Below are 17037 nucleotides of genomic sequence, written 5' to 3'. Positions count from 1 at the left end.
GAGGTATGCGCTGCACCCTGTGGTGGGGAGGCAGATTCCTCAAGATAAAGGAACATTGGTTCCCGCAACTTGGGGTTGCATTGCGACTGCAGCAGTGCTGGAAATTTGGATAGAATCGGGCACTGCATTGTTTGAGATCTTGGAAGCTAAGCAGAGTCAGGCCTGGTTAGTACTTAGATGGGAGACAGCCTGGGAATACCAGGTGCTATAGGCTTATACCGTAGTCTTTGGAGACTGAAGGTTGCCAACCATTCATGACTTCTTTTCTCCATTCAAGTTCAAAATTTATGAATGTAGCAGAGAAAAATGAGACATTACTGAATGATTTTGTCCTCACGGGATGTTCCAGTTGGTCTGAGGATGTCAATCGTGGCTCTCTTGGTTATTATCTGCTAGTAGCACTTCTTGGAAATGGACTGATTGTCTTGGTTGTCATCTCTGATCCTCGGCTCCACAACCCCATGTACTTTTTCCTCTGCACTTTATCTACTCTTGATCTTGCCATCATGTCAACAGTCGTTCCATAATCCATAGCCATCTGCTTAATGGAGAGACCGGTTATGTCCCATACCCTTTGCTACACCCAAATGATTACTGGCCTCATCTTTGGAACATCTGAATGTTTTCTACTGATGGTCATGGCTTACGACCGTTACATAGCCATCTCCAGCCCTCTACACTACATGCTCATCATGAACAGAACGGTTTGCATTCTGCTAGTTGCTCTTGTATGGACAACCTCCCTTATTATTATTATCATCCCCTTTGCTGTCATATCTTTCAAATTCTGTGGAAAAAATATCGTGGACCATTTTGTATGTTAATTCAAAGCAGTCTTCAAGCTTCTTTGTGCAAATGTCTCTTTATATCAACAAGGCACCTATGGAACGGCTTTTTTTGTTGTGGTTGTCCCCCTCTGCTTTATCCTTTTTTCCTATGGCCGCATTGTTGCATCCATCCTGAGAATGACAGCAGAAGGAAGCAGAATGAAGGTCTTTTCCACATGTGGGTCCCACCTGAGGGTGGTGACCATGTTCTTTGGCACTGCCATATTCAGTTACATCCTACCTCAGACAATAGAAACTCATTTAAGTGACAAAATTATCACTGGCGGTTATGCGCTGCTGGCACCCATGTTGAACCCTTTAATTTATACACTCAGAAACAAAGAGATCTTGGGAGCGCTCAAGAGACTCTTCAACAAGAAAAAATGATGTGCACACTTATTGCAGGAACATTCCATAGGTCTTTCAGTAGATGTATACAGCATGGTTTTGCTCATTTTCCCAATGCGTCTTGTCAAGGAACTCTTTTTGTAGTAAAAATAAGGAAAGAAATTACAGGATAAAAGTAGAACCATGTTAAATGCATGTTCCTCATATTACCTCCCCCTTCTGGAATGATTTCATCCCATCTGACTTTCACTGAATGGTGGCTGATTTACTCTCACCATTCAATTCAATGTGTATTTTATTTTTAATATATTAGACCGGGTAGATGGGACTCGTCAGCCTGGGAAGGCAGCTCATCTGAGAGAAGGAAAACTCTGATCCCAAACCTCCACTGCCTTGTGGCTACATCCAGTTATGGAAAAGGCTTCAGGAGTCAACCTCGAGGCAAAATCCGGAGCCGGAGTCCCTGAGGCAGTTCATGGCTGGACACAGTCACGTTCTGGCAACTCCTGCGACGCCGCTAGAACCAACCGTATTGGCCTCTGCCTTTTCATTGGATCATTTCAGCGGTGTGGAGAGGGGGGATTTGCTGCATGGGTAACAGCCTATCCTCCATACCTACTTTACCCAGGCTTCGCGCACTGGAGAAGACACTCTGTTCCAGAACCACCATTCAGAGCGTGACACCATAGTCTTCCAAGACTGAAGGATGCCAATTGTAATTGTATATTAGACTTGATGACCATGGTCACTAAGACCATGGTAAGTGACTGCATTTGGGAAAATGTTATAGACCTGTACTTTTAACAGGCTACTATGTATATGCTTTTACCAACAACAGTCATTGGGGCTTACTCCTTGGTAAGTGTGGAGAGGATTGCAGAATTTGGGATATTTGGGGAATTTTTTTTTTAACCGCTCAGTAACTGCATGGGAGGATTATGAGGGTTCTTTATTTTAAGTATTTTTTTAACTTATATGTATAAGTTTTAAAAAAATGTTTAAGATAAAGAACACTTCTAACCCTCCCAAGCAGTTGCTGATCTGTTAAAAAAAAAAAAAAATCTCCAAACATCCCAGATTCTGCAATCCTATTCACACTCACCAAGGAGTAAACCCATTGACTGTTGTTGGTCAAATGATCAATTTAAGCGGGCCTACACTATATCCAGCTCAGGGTTGGAGGTGACTGTGGTACAACTCAGGGCAAGGGTATATTTTTCCTCTTACCCAGCCACCACAATGGGGGTACTTGGATCTGTGCCAGTTAAATAGCTGAAATCTAAGCAACCCAGTGTCAGGCCAGTCCAACCTGCCTCCTGGGCCCTACCTGCCCACCAGTCCACCTGCCGCCCACCCTCCACCCACCTGGAATGCCCCCCAAATGCCCTCTCATTAATCTCCCCAAACTTCACACCAACCTCCCCAGGATGGCACAAACTTTCCCTTGCACCATGCTGCGGAGGCTGGATCTGGCGGCTGGCACATGTCTGTGTGCTGGCCTGTTGACTCTCACGTCGTCACAGACATGTCTTATAGCATGTTTGTGATGGTCCTAGGCCAGCCCAAGGGACTTTACTAGCCAAAACAGAGGTTAGGATTGCACTCTTAATTAATTAACCATTTTGATTTGACTTTATCATATAGGGTGTGCTAAATAGCTTGACGGTGCCACTTCTGGCCGTGACATTACTTCCAGATTAATGACATCACTTCCTATGGGTCCCACCAGATTCTAAAAAGAGGGTCCCAGTGCAAAAAACTTTGAGAACCACTGGTGTAGGGGATTATTTTTTTCCTTTTTGCTTTCCTACATGTATATGATTTGAGTTTAATGTTCAATATAGCTCGTCTGTATTTGCAAATGAATTTAAATGTTATACAAAAATTTGTAGAAAAATGTATTCATTTGACACAAAGAAAAGTACACTGTTTCTGGTACATGGAGTTGCATCACTAGGCCCTTTAGTTTGTTAAAATCTGAATAAATAAAAGGATCTAATAAATAAAATAAATCTTGTCAAGGAATGCTTTTTGTAATAAAAATAAGGAAATAAATTGCAGGATAAGGTTGAAGCCATGTGAAATGAATGTTCCTCATATTACGGCCCCCTTCAGGAATGATTTTATTCCAAATGCCTTTCACTGAATGGTGACTCATTTACAGTATGGAGTTGTATACTCTCAATACTATAGCTGTCAGCTTTGTTTGCTAAAAAGGCAAGGTATACAACTTTTACAAAATAAATACAATCAAATAGTCTTTACACTGAATGGCGACTGTTCTGATTTGTATACACCTCCATATACAGTTACCTGGTAGCTGTGATGTTCTCTCTTTCTCTCTCTCTCATATGAGCATGTCATCCGCCTAATCTGCACTACCAAAGAGTCATACTACCTTATCTAAAGAGTCTGTACTGTATCCATACACATTGGCATCATTGTATTTACTCAGGAACAAATTTGTATTTGAAGAACATAATGATCATAACATGGGGAAAGACCAATTTTCTATCCAAATTGGTCATACTGTAAAGCGTTCTAGGAAGTCACCTGAGGCTGCTTCCATTTTGCACCAAGCCCATGACCCACTCTGTTGGCCTCCGTGTCCCAAGAATGCCTTGTGGAAGCAAAACGGAAGTCATGAAAGAAAATTGGAAGTCACAGAAACTTATGAGAATTTGATTCCAGTTGCTTCCACAAGGCATTGTGAGCCCCGCAGAGACCAATGGAGTGGGCCGCAGGCCTGGCACAAACCAGAATTGGACTTCGGAGGCACCCAGTAATGCATTATGGTGTGACAGCCAGAATTGGGTCATGACCCTCCACACATCAGGTTGTGTCCCACCAGTGGGTTGCAACTCACAGTTTGGGAAAAACTGCCCTAAACAGTTTTAGAGGGAAAAATGAGAAAATATTACATCTACCCTCTGTACATTTAAATTAATGTTTTACACAGAGGTCAGTATCGTCCTTGTCAGCAAATAGTTGCGGACCTTCAGAAGAAGTGGCTCAAGGGAGGCTGCCCGGTATGCAAGACAGGACTGAATTAGGCTATACCAGATTGGTGTGGCCAGGAAGGTAGGCAATCCTCAGTATTTATTCTCTTCATTCAGTGGGACTACACATTCTGGGCTTAGCGACACTGAACCCATCCAGTTCATTGACAGACTAGGATGATTGGTGAACTAATTGGAACATGAGTTTTAGCAGCACAGGGTGACCAAAAGATTAGGCCCTTTGTTTCTGATGGCCCAATCCTATCCATCAGCACTGCCAGTAGAATGGGTGTTCTGCTGGCAGAAGTGTGATGAGCCTGGCAGAAGTGACATTCCGCAGGTGAAAGCAACAAGGGCATAGCTGCATCGTTGTAAATTATGGGTGATAGGACTGGACAAGAAGTCCCCCTCTCCTTTATATGGAGGGTTAGAAGGTGAGTAGCTCAGATTGTCTTCAGGTGTTCCTTGGTAGGTCAATCAAGAAGAATAGACTGCACCTAATCTCTCCCAAGTGTAGGAACTCACACTATAAGGGAGCCGGGTTTAGGTTACATAGTTCCTGTTGCAGACTGATGTTATCATTAATAAAAGGGGACCCACTTTGGCCCACAGCACCTTGTCTTGGGTCTTTATTGGGATGTGTGGTCAACTGAGGCATTATTTTGAACATTTTGGTTAGTTAAGGAGAAGGATTTAGTGCTTCTCTGTAATTCTCACGTAGCTATCAAACCATTCCCTGCTACTGATTTTAGCAAAAGTATAGATCAAGTTTATTTTTCTTTTGTGCTTCAAGTACAGATTATTGTATGGTTTTTAAGAATAAGTACCAAAAACATGTGTATATCATACAATATTTGGCATATGATGGAATTGAAAGAAATTACGCTCCAAAAAATGTAGAATTTGGAATTAAGTTGGTCACTATCAGTTCTATTACCATGCATTCCCCAAATAAATACAGCCGACAACAGGTATGGAATTAAAATGGGCCACTTTATTGAATTACAACAAGATAGCAACAAGGCAACAACAGGGTAAACAATACCCATCCCAAGTGCGGGGTTCTAAGTGGGGGAAACGGCCCTAGCCGTCTACGTCCCCCAATCTCATAGGGCGTCTACCTGACTCCAGGCGTAGCTCAATTGTTATTAAGCCCGCCTTTCACCATCGCCCGAAGAGGGTAAGTCAGCCGAACTGCTATGCCTTCAGGTCACCCCTGCAAGGCCCCCAAGTTCAGACAAGGGGCTAGCCAGCCTGCCTCCCTGAGCTAGTCAAGCATCTTGAGAGTGGTTCTGGTTCACCCCTGTCTTTGCTGACTTAGATTGGACACCAAGAAGGTCTTCTGCCTACCCACCCCGCACTTCTACCGCCACAAGGGGAGGTCTGCCTAGCGCTTGGCCTTCCCTGTACCCAAAAAGAGTCTCAAGCCCTGTTGCAAATCCATTAAAAATAGCCCATACCCCCTAGGGGAAAGATGCACTCCATCGCCACGGTAAAGAGCAGAATCCCCAAAACTAATTCCAGGAGGATGGATAGCCACTCCCCTGAGCTCCATGATGACCCTGCCCAGGTAAGCATTGACCCTTTTGCGGGCAACGTCGACTCTTCTAATACTACGCGCCCACCGCCAGACTCTCCTAGGCAGCATATCAGACCACAGGATAGTGATCCCAGGGAACTGACTAACTAATGTAGAAAAGTCCCTGTGGGCCTCGAGCCTCAAGGACATAGACGTCCTCTGACCCAAGTCATTCTTGCCTAAGTGGACCATGATTACCTGGGGCAGGGGGTTGAGAGCAATGAAATCCAAAAAGGCTGGGAAAAATTGACCCCAACACATACCCCTCTTGGCATGGCAATCATTGCTAGCGCGCCACAGAGGCACGCTAGCAGCCTTAACATGTAAAAAGCAATGATTTTGTACAGTCTTGTATATAATGGTGACTTTACAAACTAGGTTCTTTTCAACCACATTTCCTCATCTTACTTCAACTCAACATTGTTCTGGGAAGGTTGTATCCAGGCAGATATTCAAAAACTGAAAATGCACCTGATCTATGTCTGCCTGTCGCATCTCTTCAAGGTACAGTGCTTCCCCCAATGGTACACACTATGGTAAATGTCTGGGTATATCCTAGGAGTCCCAGCTAAGACTGTCAAATCAAATAAGGTGGAAACAGTATTGTTCTATGCTGGCTACATCTTCTGAACCTTCAACAAGCTCGTTTGCCAGAAGGTGTTGGAAAGGGAGAGAAAAGATCATTCAACAATGTGATCTGATGGAAATTCTCTTTCCAGTACAAACACCCCTATTCGCTTCCCTCCAAGGACACACTTCTTGGTTAACTTGTTTTTCTCTATGTCCAGATGTGCCGACCGTATCCCACTAAATCACTGTAAGATCCAAGAAGAGTTTTTTGTTTTTTTTCCCCCTCCTTGTCTGATGCAAACATTATGTTACCCACTGCAATAGGCTTGAGTGATGACTTGGAATCCCATAATTAACTTCAATGGCTATGAGTCATGTTCCAGTTAGGCAAATCCCAGAGAGCTTTTCTAATGTCACAAGTATATTTGATCAACGTATAATCCCTCTGCTGCTCAGAATTGGGTTGTAGAACTGTGAACAGAGCAAACTGTGCCAGTTTCATCTTTGGTACCATGATTCATGAAAAGGGTCTGGTGCCATTGAATTAAGTTGTTGTGGACAGGTTGGTAATGGTTATATAAAGAAAGTGGACATTCTGAGTCCATGTTTGCCCAAGATGACAGGGAGATATTTATTAGTGCTGCTGCTCTTTCTGTGCCTTCAGTTTCCTCCAACTGAACACAAGGCACAGGCTGTTATGTGCACCATCCCTGATCCCTCCCAGTTCCCACTGAAGTATCATCAGAGAGGAGAGCTCATCATTGGAGCAATTGTGTCACAGTTTGGCTGCCTATTTGAGGATATTTCTTTCGATGCACACCCAAAAACGAAGCTGATAGATGAGCTTATGTAAGGAAATCCATCACCCCTTCATATGGTTGGTTCAGTAGCTGAGATCTGATCCCTCACAAATACATTGTGCAAGGATAAGCATGTTCAGAAGACCATTTGCTAATGATTCTTTTGGAAGAGGCATGTAGAGTTAATAGCAGGATTCTTTCAAATGTGCTTTTAAATATATTTTCCTCTACATGCTGTGCTTCTGCTGCTGTCTTATACTGCATCGTTTCAGACTTTCCACTTCTTTACTGTTTCCTTTCATGCTCTTCAGTGGAACAAAGGAAACAGCCACTTTCCAAACCAGACTATCAAGTCCTATGTCATTGATACTGACAAGAGACAGCAGCAGTCTCCCTTTCCTGCAAATTGTGAAGCTGCAAGGCTCAACTGTGCTTACTTCTGAGTAGACATGCATAGTCTTACACACTGTAAGTCAGAGGAGGGGAAGGCCAGATCCTACACAGGGCAGAACTATTGGGGGGGGGGAGTGAAATTAACAAAAACTCTTTCCTGAGCCATTGTCCAGGATCTGTTCTTTTAGGCATCAGTGAAAACCGAACACATCCATGTTAGCAGAATGAGATAAAATGTTATAAATTAAGACATTTATCATGATTAAGACAAGCATGATCAAGCCAAAATGAAGCTATTCTTAGCATCATTTTTTTTTGGGGGGGTGGCGGCAGGGGGGCGGTTCAGAGAGGTAAACCTGTCTCTCTTTTAAATCAACAGGATTGACCCGCCCTTAGCTTGCAGTGAATAATGCCCACAAACTTCATTTTATTACAGAATTAGCAGGAAAATGTCAATTCCCTTTCTTTACTGTGTTGAGGAATCTGGGGAAAAAGAAAAAAAAGGGAGGAGACAAATTGCCTAGGAGAGAGTTATAATGATGAATTCAAAAGATAGGAAAGATTGCATTATTTTAATTATCGGGTTTGTTACCTCTGTCCTCCTATATGGACGAAGATTTAGTTCTAACAACATTTGAAGCATTATTATAATGGAATGTTTTCAAACATATATCATTAAGGGTTAAATATTTGGTTGGTGCACAATCTAACATTTTCTGTAGTCCAGTTCCAAAGAACTATCAACATGTCCTGTCCATGGTATTTGCTGTGAAGGAGATAAATGAGAACAAGAAGATCCTACCAAATGTCAGCCTGGGCTTCCACATTTATGACAGTTATTTAGATGCAAGGCTGACTCATCAGAACACCCTGAAACTTCTTTCCACCCAGGAACAGATTGTCCCCAATTTCAAATGTGACAAGCACCAGCATCTGATAGCTATCATTGGGGGACTGGAATCGGAAATCTCCCTTCACATGGCTACTCAATCAGGCATCTACAAGATTCCACAGGTACAATCAACATGTGGGCCACAGAGTGTCTTCATCTCTAAGGATACAGATGCTCCTAATGTACGTTCAAGGATATTCATGAGTGTTTAGGGATGATGCAAGGTGATTTTCATTTCTATCTATTCCATCCAAATGGTTTGCCAATTCAGGGGACTTTGATTTGATATATTCCTATTTTTTTGCCCCAAGGCAGGAATGAAATATGCTGAGTGAAACAATTTACTGTTTCCCTTTTAAATAACTGAAGAACTCAATTGTATCTGGACAGATTTTACATTTCTTTAACACTATGATGGCTGTTTCTGTTTACTGCACTGCTCAGCATCAAATAAATTTACTCTGGGAAAGGCATAGGAAATTTCTACTTCAGAAGACACATGTTCAATCAACCTGAAAATACAAAATAAGGATTCAGGTGCCAAAAAATATTAAAGTAATCAGTTTGCCATGTGCAGAGAACACACCTAGAACAAAAAAATAGGATTTTGATTTTCTCAATATCTTAGATTTAATATTGAATAAAAAAATGATCTTGTATCTTAGTGTCTGGGTTCTGGCTGGGCACCCGGCTAGCTGAAGGTATCCCAGGGGTCAATAATTTCCCCACCAGGCTGGCAGCCACTCTGACAAGTCTGCAGAGCTACCACAACAAGGCCCACAGCCCGGAGGGGCTGAGCATGGCAAAGCCTGTGAGCTTACAAGGAGCCAAGAGCAAGGAGAAGGATAAAGGTGAAGCACCCCCCTTCCTCCATAGCCTATCTGAGGCCTATAGCTATGGAACCGCAAAGGGGGTGCCTCCTCCTTTGCCTGGCAGCTGTGACCCCTTGCAGGCCCCATTGGACCTGACACCCCTGGGATGGCAGGTGCCCCACCTGAGCCGGACACTTAGCAATCAAAAGAATGAGTTCACTGAATAAATGAATTCACTGGAAGAATGGGTACACTATGACTAAGAACAAATATTTAGTTGGACATAAAGGAACAAAATGAGGGGAAATTTCATGCTGTACAAGTTATGACCCAATCCTATCCAGGGCTGATCTGCCCAATGCAGGGATTCAGACAGAGCCTTCTTTGGGCTGGCTATGAACCAGGAAACCTGGAGAGATAAATAAAAAACAATAACAAAAAACAATACTTCCTCTACTGGTTCCTTGTTCCCTAAGGGACTACTCATATCTTCTTGTCCATGAGGCATGTTGGGCCTGAGATGGAGACTGTGGATCTCACGGATGCCAAAATTCACCTTGGTTTGATTCTGACCCAGCCCAATCCCTGCTGCAATCTGCTCCACGACACTTACCTGCCACCACCTTACCTGCTCTGACAACTAGTCTATGCAACACCAATGGCAGAGAGGACAAGGTGATAGCTGCCCCTGCAAAAGATAATGAGATATTTCATGCTATTGTGAGGAAAGGATTGAGGTGATTATGGGCTATCCTGATTGAAAATGCAACTGGTGGCAACTCATGACAGAACCTTCTTTGTTGTGGTGACCAACATACAGAATTCCTTCTGCTTGGTGGATGGACTGCTCCCTACTTGCTGGTGTTTTGAAGGGATGAATAAACTGTTTTGTTTCAGCAGTTTTCCATTTATTCAGTTTCATGTTCAAAAGTATTTTGATTGGCTTCTGAGTCCTGATTTGACCGCTTTGGTTTCTGTTATGTAATGTTGATACAGTTACTTATTGTTTTAATAGTAGGATGTTTTATATTGTGTCAATTTAGTATTGTTTGGAAGCTGCCCCGAGCTTTCCACTAAGTTAGCAAAGGTAGGATAGTTTCACAACTCAATAAATTAAAGGTTCAGAAAGTTTGCTCATCTGCCATTAAATTCAATCCCATTCCAAATTGGCCTCCAACTGCACTATATTTGATCTGATTCATCACTTTTTGGCATCAGTTCTTTCCCCTCATTCTTATAATAATTATTATGATTTGCTTAGATTGCCTACTGTGCATTTGCTCCCGCGATCAACGTGAAAATGCAGCTCCCTTCATTTTATCGGGTGGTCCCCAATGAAGCACATCAGTACAGAGGGATTGTCCGTCTACTTCAGCATTTCCAATGGACTTGGGTCGGGATCGTTGCAATGGATGATGATAACGGAGAAGAGTTTGTGCGGACCATGAGGAAAATGCTGACTAAACATGGACTCTGTATAGCCTTCAGTAAAAAAATACTAGCGCTATCTGAATTACAGGAGACCATAGACCTATCAAACCCCCATGAACCTGAGATACTGTCACTCTTCTATTCAGAAGTCAGAGTATATGTACTAAATGCAGAGTTTCAGGCCACAACAGGTTTGAGATGGTTGTTAAGTGTGTATACAATTTTAGAAGGTACTACAGAGACTACTATAGGTAAAGTCTGGATCATGACAGCCCAATGGGATTTCTCAACCTTGGCAATTCACAAGGATTTTGACATACAAGTCTTCCATGGTGCCTTGTCTTTTTCACTACACTCCAACAAAGTACCGGGGTTTTCAGAATTCCTTTGGTATCTGCATCCTGAGTCACAAAAAGGGGATGATTTCATCAGGATCTTCTGGGAACAGGCTTTCGACTGCCTCTTTTCTGAATCTGAAGAGGGCAAGGAGAGCAGAAAGATTTGCACTGGCCATGAGAGGTTGGAGAATCTCCCAGGGACTATTTTTGAAATGAGCATGACTGGTCAAAGCTACAGCATCTACAATGCAGTCCATGCTGTAGCACATGCATTGCAAAAGATGTCCTCATACAGGCCCAAGCATAGAACAATGGGGGACAAATATACCTCCAGATCTGCTCCAAATCTCCAATATTCTCAGGTAATGTTTCACTTCCAAATCAGTTTCCTTGCCCACAAGGGCAGAGAAGAATACTAGAGAACTAAAACCATTCTATTTCATCCTGGTAAACTTAGGAGGTACTTAATTTATGCTGTTTTGTATTTGATGTTTGGTTACTTATCACTAGTGACTGATGTCCCTGTAAAATCAGTGGAACTTAGACATGATTAACTGTTTAGGGCACAATCCTATCCAATTTTCCAGGCACTGACATAGCTGTTCCAGTGGGGCGTGCACTGCATCCTGCTGTGGGGAGGCAGTCAAGGAGGCTTCCTCATGGTAAGGGCATGTTTGTCACCTTACCTTGGGTCTACATTGCAACTAGATCAGTGCTGGAAAGTTGGTTAGGATCGTGTCCTTACTCACAGCCACTGTTTCTGCTCAACTGTATGGTTGCATGGCTAGAGAACTTGGAATTGGCTATTTGGAAGTTGGCAATGAGGGTGATTTGTTTGGTGAACCCTCTGGAGGTGCTGCTGTGCAACTATGGATTGGGTCCATGCAGCAGCATGGAGAAATAGAGGGTATCCTGGTCAGGGCTCATTACAATTAAGATGCATGAGCACCCTCATCTGTAACTCAAAATGGGGTCAAGCTGTTTTGCACATTTCAAGTGAATGCTCAGAAAAGATTGAGAGTTTGAGAGCAGTCAATTCCAATGCTTGCAACAGGTAAAAAGTGTTTGCAAGAACTTGACACTTTTGTGGACAATCAAACTGAGCAGTCAGGGCAGCACCAGGGCCTAGGAGAGGGGGGCAAAAGGGGTCAAAAGGAGAGCCCAGGAGCCAATGGAGGGGCCCCAGAAATTTCCTGGGATCTGACATTTTCCTGTCTACTTGTTGCCCGTACAGGATGCTGGGGACACTACTGATGCCACATGGGTGGGTAGACCCAGGTTCCAAAGACTTTCCCAGCTGTCTCTACCCTCCTCTCACCCTGCTTCGCCCCTCCCTGCCCCTAGTCTGCTCGCCTGTCAGCACCCTCCCCTGCTCTGTTTCACCCCTCTCCCTTTGGAAAGGGGTCCAAAAGAAACTTTGTACCCCCTGATACAGGTGCTCTCAGAGGCTCTGGGCAGCACCACACCCTGATGTCCACCCCCAACATACTAATTTTTTAGAGAGGGGAAGTGGTGGTGGACCTCTCCTGGGCACCAAAAGTATGATTTCCAAGTTATCGGAAAGAAGTGCTATGTTGATCATTTATATTCCGGATAATTTTGATGCTTTTCATGTAGTTGCTGATCTTGCCCAGCCCTTCCATGTTGAACAAGACAGACGTGTGAAAATTACAGTTCCTTATTGATGCTTTGTTTGAGAGGGTGGGACTTGGCATGCACATTAATTCCACTGGTTGCCTCAGTCGGGTCCAGGAGTTCTACTCCCCCATCACTCCCTAACCACTCTGATATACTGTGGTCAGTCCAAGATTAGCTGGTTGCTCTTTAGGGAGCCAGGTAGGGATTTTTTTTTACTGCTAACCTGATTGGTCTTGGTTGGTAGTTTTATTGCCTACTCCAGACTGTCCTTTGGGTTGGCTTTTGATCAGGTATTTGGTCAGGTACCTTGTAGTATTCCTTATACTTCTTTTTGATCACTTAAAGCAGGTGCTGTGAGGTGTGGGAGTTAGAAATTTGTTGGTTGATGTTCACCCTGAGGTAAGCAAGGTCAGTGGGCAAACCAGTATAACTCATCAGGTGGTTCAGCTCAACAAGGCTGGCTGCTGATCTTTCTGGATTGGATTAATAAAGGCATCCACAAGTGCTTTCTGGCCTGTGTGAGTCTCCACTGTCCAGCTGTCTTCCCCCTCCAGGGTTGACAGTGAAAAGCTCACACCAACCCTTTATGAATATGCACGTTGCTTTGGGGGAAGTTAAATGGGGATGCATCAGCTCTTATGGATGTGTATCATCTGAGATTTTGAATGCCGTCAGTTCAATTACTCACAGATTTTTCTCATGCAAAGCTTTCATCATTTGTAAAGTCTTCCCATACCTCTTCCAATTCAGCTTCACCCTTTCCTGAGAAGTATTTCATTCAACAACAGTGCTGGAGACACAATATCTTTTGATGAGGAGGGTGAATTAGCAGATGGATCATTTGATCTGATTAACTGGGTGACTTTCCCAAATCAATCCTTCTTAAAAGTGAAAGCAGGAAGGATGGATCCATGGGCTTTCCCCGAGAAAGAGTTCACCATTAATGAAGAGGTCATCACTTGGCACAGCACATTTAATCAGGTGAAATCTGATGATAGCTTGTAAAATGGGAAACTAAATAGGAAACATTCTAGTATTAAATGTTTATCACTTTGATAATCTCTCTCATCCACCTAAAGAATTCCATTCAGTCACACATACAGTTGGCTCTAGGAATTTTATTTTGATAAATGAGACATGAGTTAAAAATTGGTCTCTTCTCCCAATCATCTCTTTGTAGTTTCCAGTTTGAGAAAGCTGAATGGGTATATAATTATACCAACCCCCCCCCCCCGCCCAAAAAATTAGCAGTGTGTAGAATGAGAGGTGCTACAATGACAGTCCTAAGCATCACTTAGGGTACATATCATCACTGGCATCCTTCAGTCTCGGAAGACTATGGTATCGCGCTCTGAATGGTGGTTCTGGAACAGAATGTCCTCTCCAGAGCACGAAGCCTGGGTAAAGTAGATATGGAGGATAGACTGTTTCCCATGCAGCAAATCCCCCCTCTCCATGTCGCTGAAATGGTCCAATAGAAAGGCAGAAGCCAATACGGTTGGTTCCAGTGGTGTCACAGGAGTTGCCAGAACGTGACTGTGTTCAGCCATAAACTGCCTCAGGGACTCCGGCTCCGGGTTTTGCCTCAAGGTTGACTCCTGAAGCCTTTTCCATAACTGGATGTAGCCACAAGGCAGTGGAGGTTTGGGATCAGAGTTTTCCTTCTCTCAGATGAGCTGCCTTCCCAGGCTATCGAGTCCCATCTACCCGGTGGCTGTTTAGTCGCCTCTTACGACAAGTACAGCCAAACTGAAGGCCTATCCTTATCCCCAGCCCCCAGGGATGACATCTGGGATGTCAAGACTTGCGTGTGAATTGGACTCCACACTTTTATGCAGTGGTGCCAGTGTAGCCTCCACTAAATCCAGCACAGGGAAAGAGGTCACTTGAGGTCTCCTCACTGGCACAAATCTGAGCAGCTTCAGGTCAGAACAGTCCCATGACTGTATGATATAGTGTAGGCCTTTGCCAAGTCAGTTGGTTCTAGATACAGCTTTGAAGCTGAGTGCATTCATTCTAAAGTGATATTCATGTATGCAGTACTGAACTTCTAAAATTGATTCATTTGTGATTATTTGCATTCCCATACAGAGAAAGGCAATTTGGTTTGAGCTGAGGACAGAACTTTGCCAGTGGAGCAGTGAAGCAATGTGTGTTCTCTTTTCATGCGCAGGTGATGCCCCTTGCTCTGTGCAATGACCACTGCTATCCAGGTTACAGCAGAAAAAAGAAGGAAGGGAAACCATTTTGTTGCTATGATTGTGATCCGTGTCCAGAAGGGAAGTTTTCATACCAGAAAGGTAGGAGGCAAGATAGGAGTTGCAGTAAATAACACCTTGTATAATATCTTTCCCTGCTTTCCCCCTTTCTCCAGTTCCCTGCTTCAAAGGAGAGAACTAAGGAGCAAAAAGTAAAGAGTGTTCAACAAGGGGAAAAACTGAAAGCTAGAATTGAATGAGTATGGGTTATTCTAGCATTGATGGGACTTTCCAAGTCAGAAGGTGAAAGGTTCCATACCCATGTGCCACCCTTAATTTCAAGTCACCATTGCTCTAGCTTTCTCTGGGGTAATTTCACAACAGATTCCACAGCCCTTGAAACCGATCCTTTAGAACAGACAGCATCACATGCATGTCTTCAGTTAGGAACCAAATTCCATATTCCGTGCAGCAGAATCGGAAGCCACCACAGGTCACAGCAGTGGTGCCTAGGAAAGGAGATTTGTGAACCCCAATTTTGTCCTCTCCTGTTCCTTTCATGTGTTACAAGGTTCATCTAAACTAAAAGGGATATACTTTTGAGAAGTCAGGAATATGATTGTGCTGTAAGGGTCTGCTATGCTTCTGTCTTCCATCTCATTGATACTATTTGATGAACCTCTAAATCTCTGATACATTGAAACTGAATTTCTTCTGCTTTTTCAGACATGGATGACTGTCTCAAATGTCCAAAGGATCAGTTTCCAAATAGGAATCAAGATCAGTGCCTCCCCAAGGACCTACATTTTCTATCTTTCACAGAGCCTTTAGGAATTGTTTTAAGTTTCTTGGCTTTGTCTTTTTCTCTGCTCACAGCTTTGGTGTTCAGGATTTTCATGAAGAACCACGATACTCCCATCGTCAAAGCCAACAATCGAGACCTCACCTACTCTCTGCTTGTCTCCTTATTGCTGTGCTTTCTCTGTTCCTTATTATTCATTGGCCAGCCTCAGAAAATGACCTGTTATTTACGGCAAACTTCTTTTGGCCTTGTCTTCTCAGTGGCTGTTTCTTGTGTCTTGGCCAAAACCATCACTGTGGTTCTGGCTTTCATGGCTACCAAGCCAGGATCCAGGATGAGGAAATGGGTGGGGAAAAGACTGGCCAACTTCATCATCCTTGGTTGCTCCCTCATTCAAGCCACTATCTGTGCTGTGTGGCTCTGCACTGCTTCTCCATTCCCAGATTTGGACATGGACTCTTTGACTGAAGAAATTATAGTGGAGTGTAATGAAGGCTCAATTTCTATGTTTTATTATGTCCTGGGATACTTGGGATTTCTGGCTACTGTCAGCTTCACCATGGCTTTCCAAGCCAGGAAGTTGCCAGACAGTTTCAATGAAGCCAAGTTCATCACTTTCAGCATGTTAGTCTTTTGCAGTGTTTGGTTGTCCTTTATTCCACCTTACCTGAGCACCAAGGGGAAATCCACGGTGGCTGTGGAGATCTTCTCCATCTTGGCCTCTAGTGCTGGGTTGCTGGGCTGTATCTTTTTCCCCAAATGTTATATAATTCTCCTGAGGCCTGAGCTGAACAGCAAGGATCAACTCATAAGGAGAAATTAATAATATTTTTCATATATTTTTTAAATTTAGTATTTCATTTGATGACTCCTTCCTCCATCCATGTTAGGAAATAGGTACACTATGTCCCAAACTTACTTACTTCTTGCATGGTCTGCCTGGAAGTCAGAATGAATACACCTCAAACTCTTGCCAGTCCATCACTGTCATGCTTTTGTGAAAGCACCACAGAGTATGACTTGAGCAGGAGCAAAAGTACTGGCACAGCCATCCATAACTCAGACATTCATAAGTCAGACACCCGCAGCTTGAGGAGCAAGTGTATTGAACTGTGATGTGCCTTTTTGAAGAGGCTGTATAACTTACACACTTTTCAAGTCACCCAGAATGCTTTTGCAACTGGAAAAGACTCGAGTCTTGAATCGTTCCTGTGAGAAGAAGATCTCAGGGCATTAGTGGGCGATAAAACTATCAACCCTCACTAAGACCAACTGGCTTCTGTTTACTTTCCCAATTGCTCTCTTAAACCAGGTGCACTCTGACCATACAACAGGTCAATTTACATACCCAGAATAGTCTCTCTCTCAGCCTGAGTTCCCACTCTGCTTTACCCAGGGAGCAAGGCACAA

General features: G+C 43.5%; 1 protein-coding gene across 1 annotated transcript; it reads left to right on the top strand.

Moving 5' to 3' along the window:
* Positions 1–560: 560 nt before the first annotated feature.
* LOC136652867 (vomeronasal type-2 receptor 26-like) lies at positions 561–16450 on the top strand. The gene is made up of 8 exons (XM_066629794.1): positions 561–704; positions 4993–5145; positions 6988–7172; positions 8239–8530; positions 10482–11304; positions 13349–13608; positions 14801–14927; positions 15552–16450. The coding sequence occupies exons 1-8, from the start codon at positions 561–563 to the stop codon at positions 16448–16450; spliced, it is 2883 nt and encodes a 960-aa protein (XP_066485891.1).
* Positions 16451–17037: the final 587 nt, after the last annotated feature.

The sequence above is a fragment of the Tiliqua scincoides genome, chromosome 5 (assembly GCF_035046505.1).
Source record: "Tiliqua scincoides isolate rTilSci1 chromosome 5, rTilSci1.hap2, whole genome shotgun sequence".
In the NCBI taxonomy this organism is placed as follows: Eukaryota; Metazoa; Chordata; class Lepidosauria; order Squamata; family Scincidae; genus Tiliqua; species Tiliqua scincoides.
Note: the sequence above shows the minus strand (reverse complement) of the source record. Positions and strands in the feature narration are given on the sequence as shown.

Excerpts from the sequence above, each read along its gene's own strand:
- LOC136652867 (XM_066629794.1), top strand. The coding sequence starts at position 561 with ATGTCCCATACCCTTTGCTACACCCAAATGATTACTGGCCTCATCTTT. Across the intron at positions 705-4,992 it reads TGCTCATCATGAACAGAACG|AATAAGTACCAAAAACATGT; the intron begins GTTTGCATTCTG and ends ATGGTTTTTAAG. Across the intron at positions 8,531-10,481 it reads GCATCTACAAGATTCCACAG|ATTGCCTACTGTGCATTTGC; the intron begins GTACAATCAACA and ends TGATTTGCTTAG.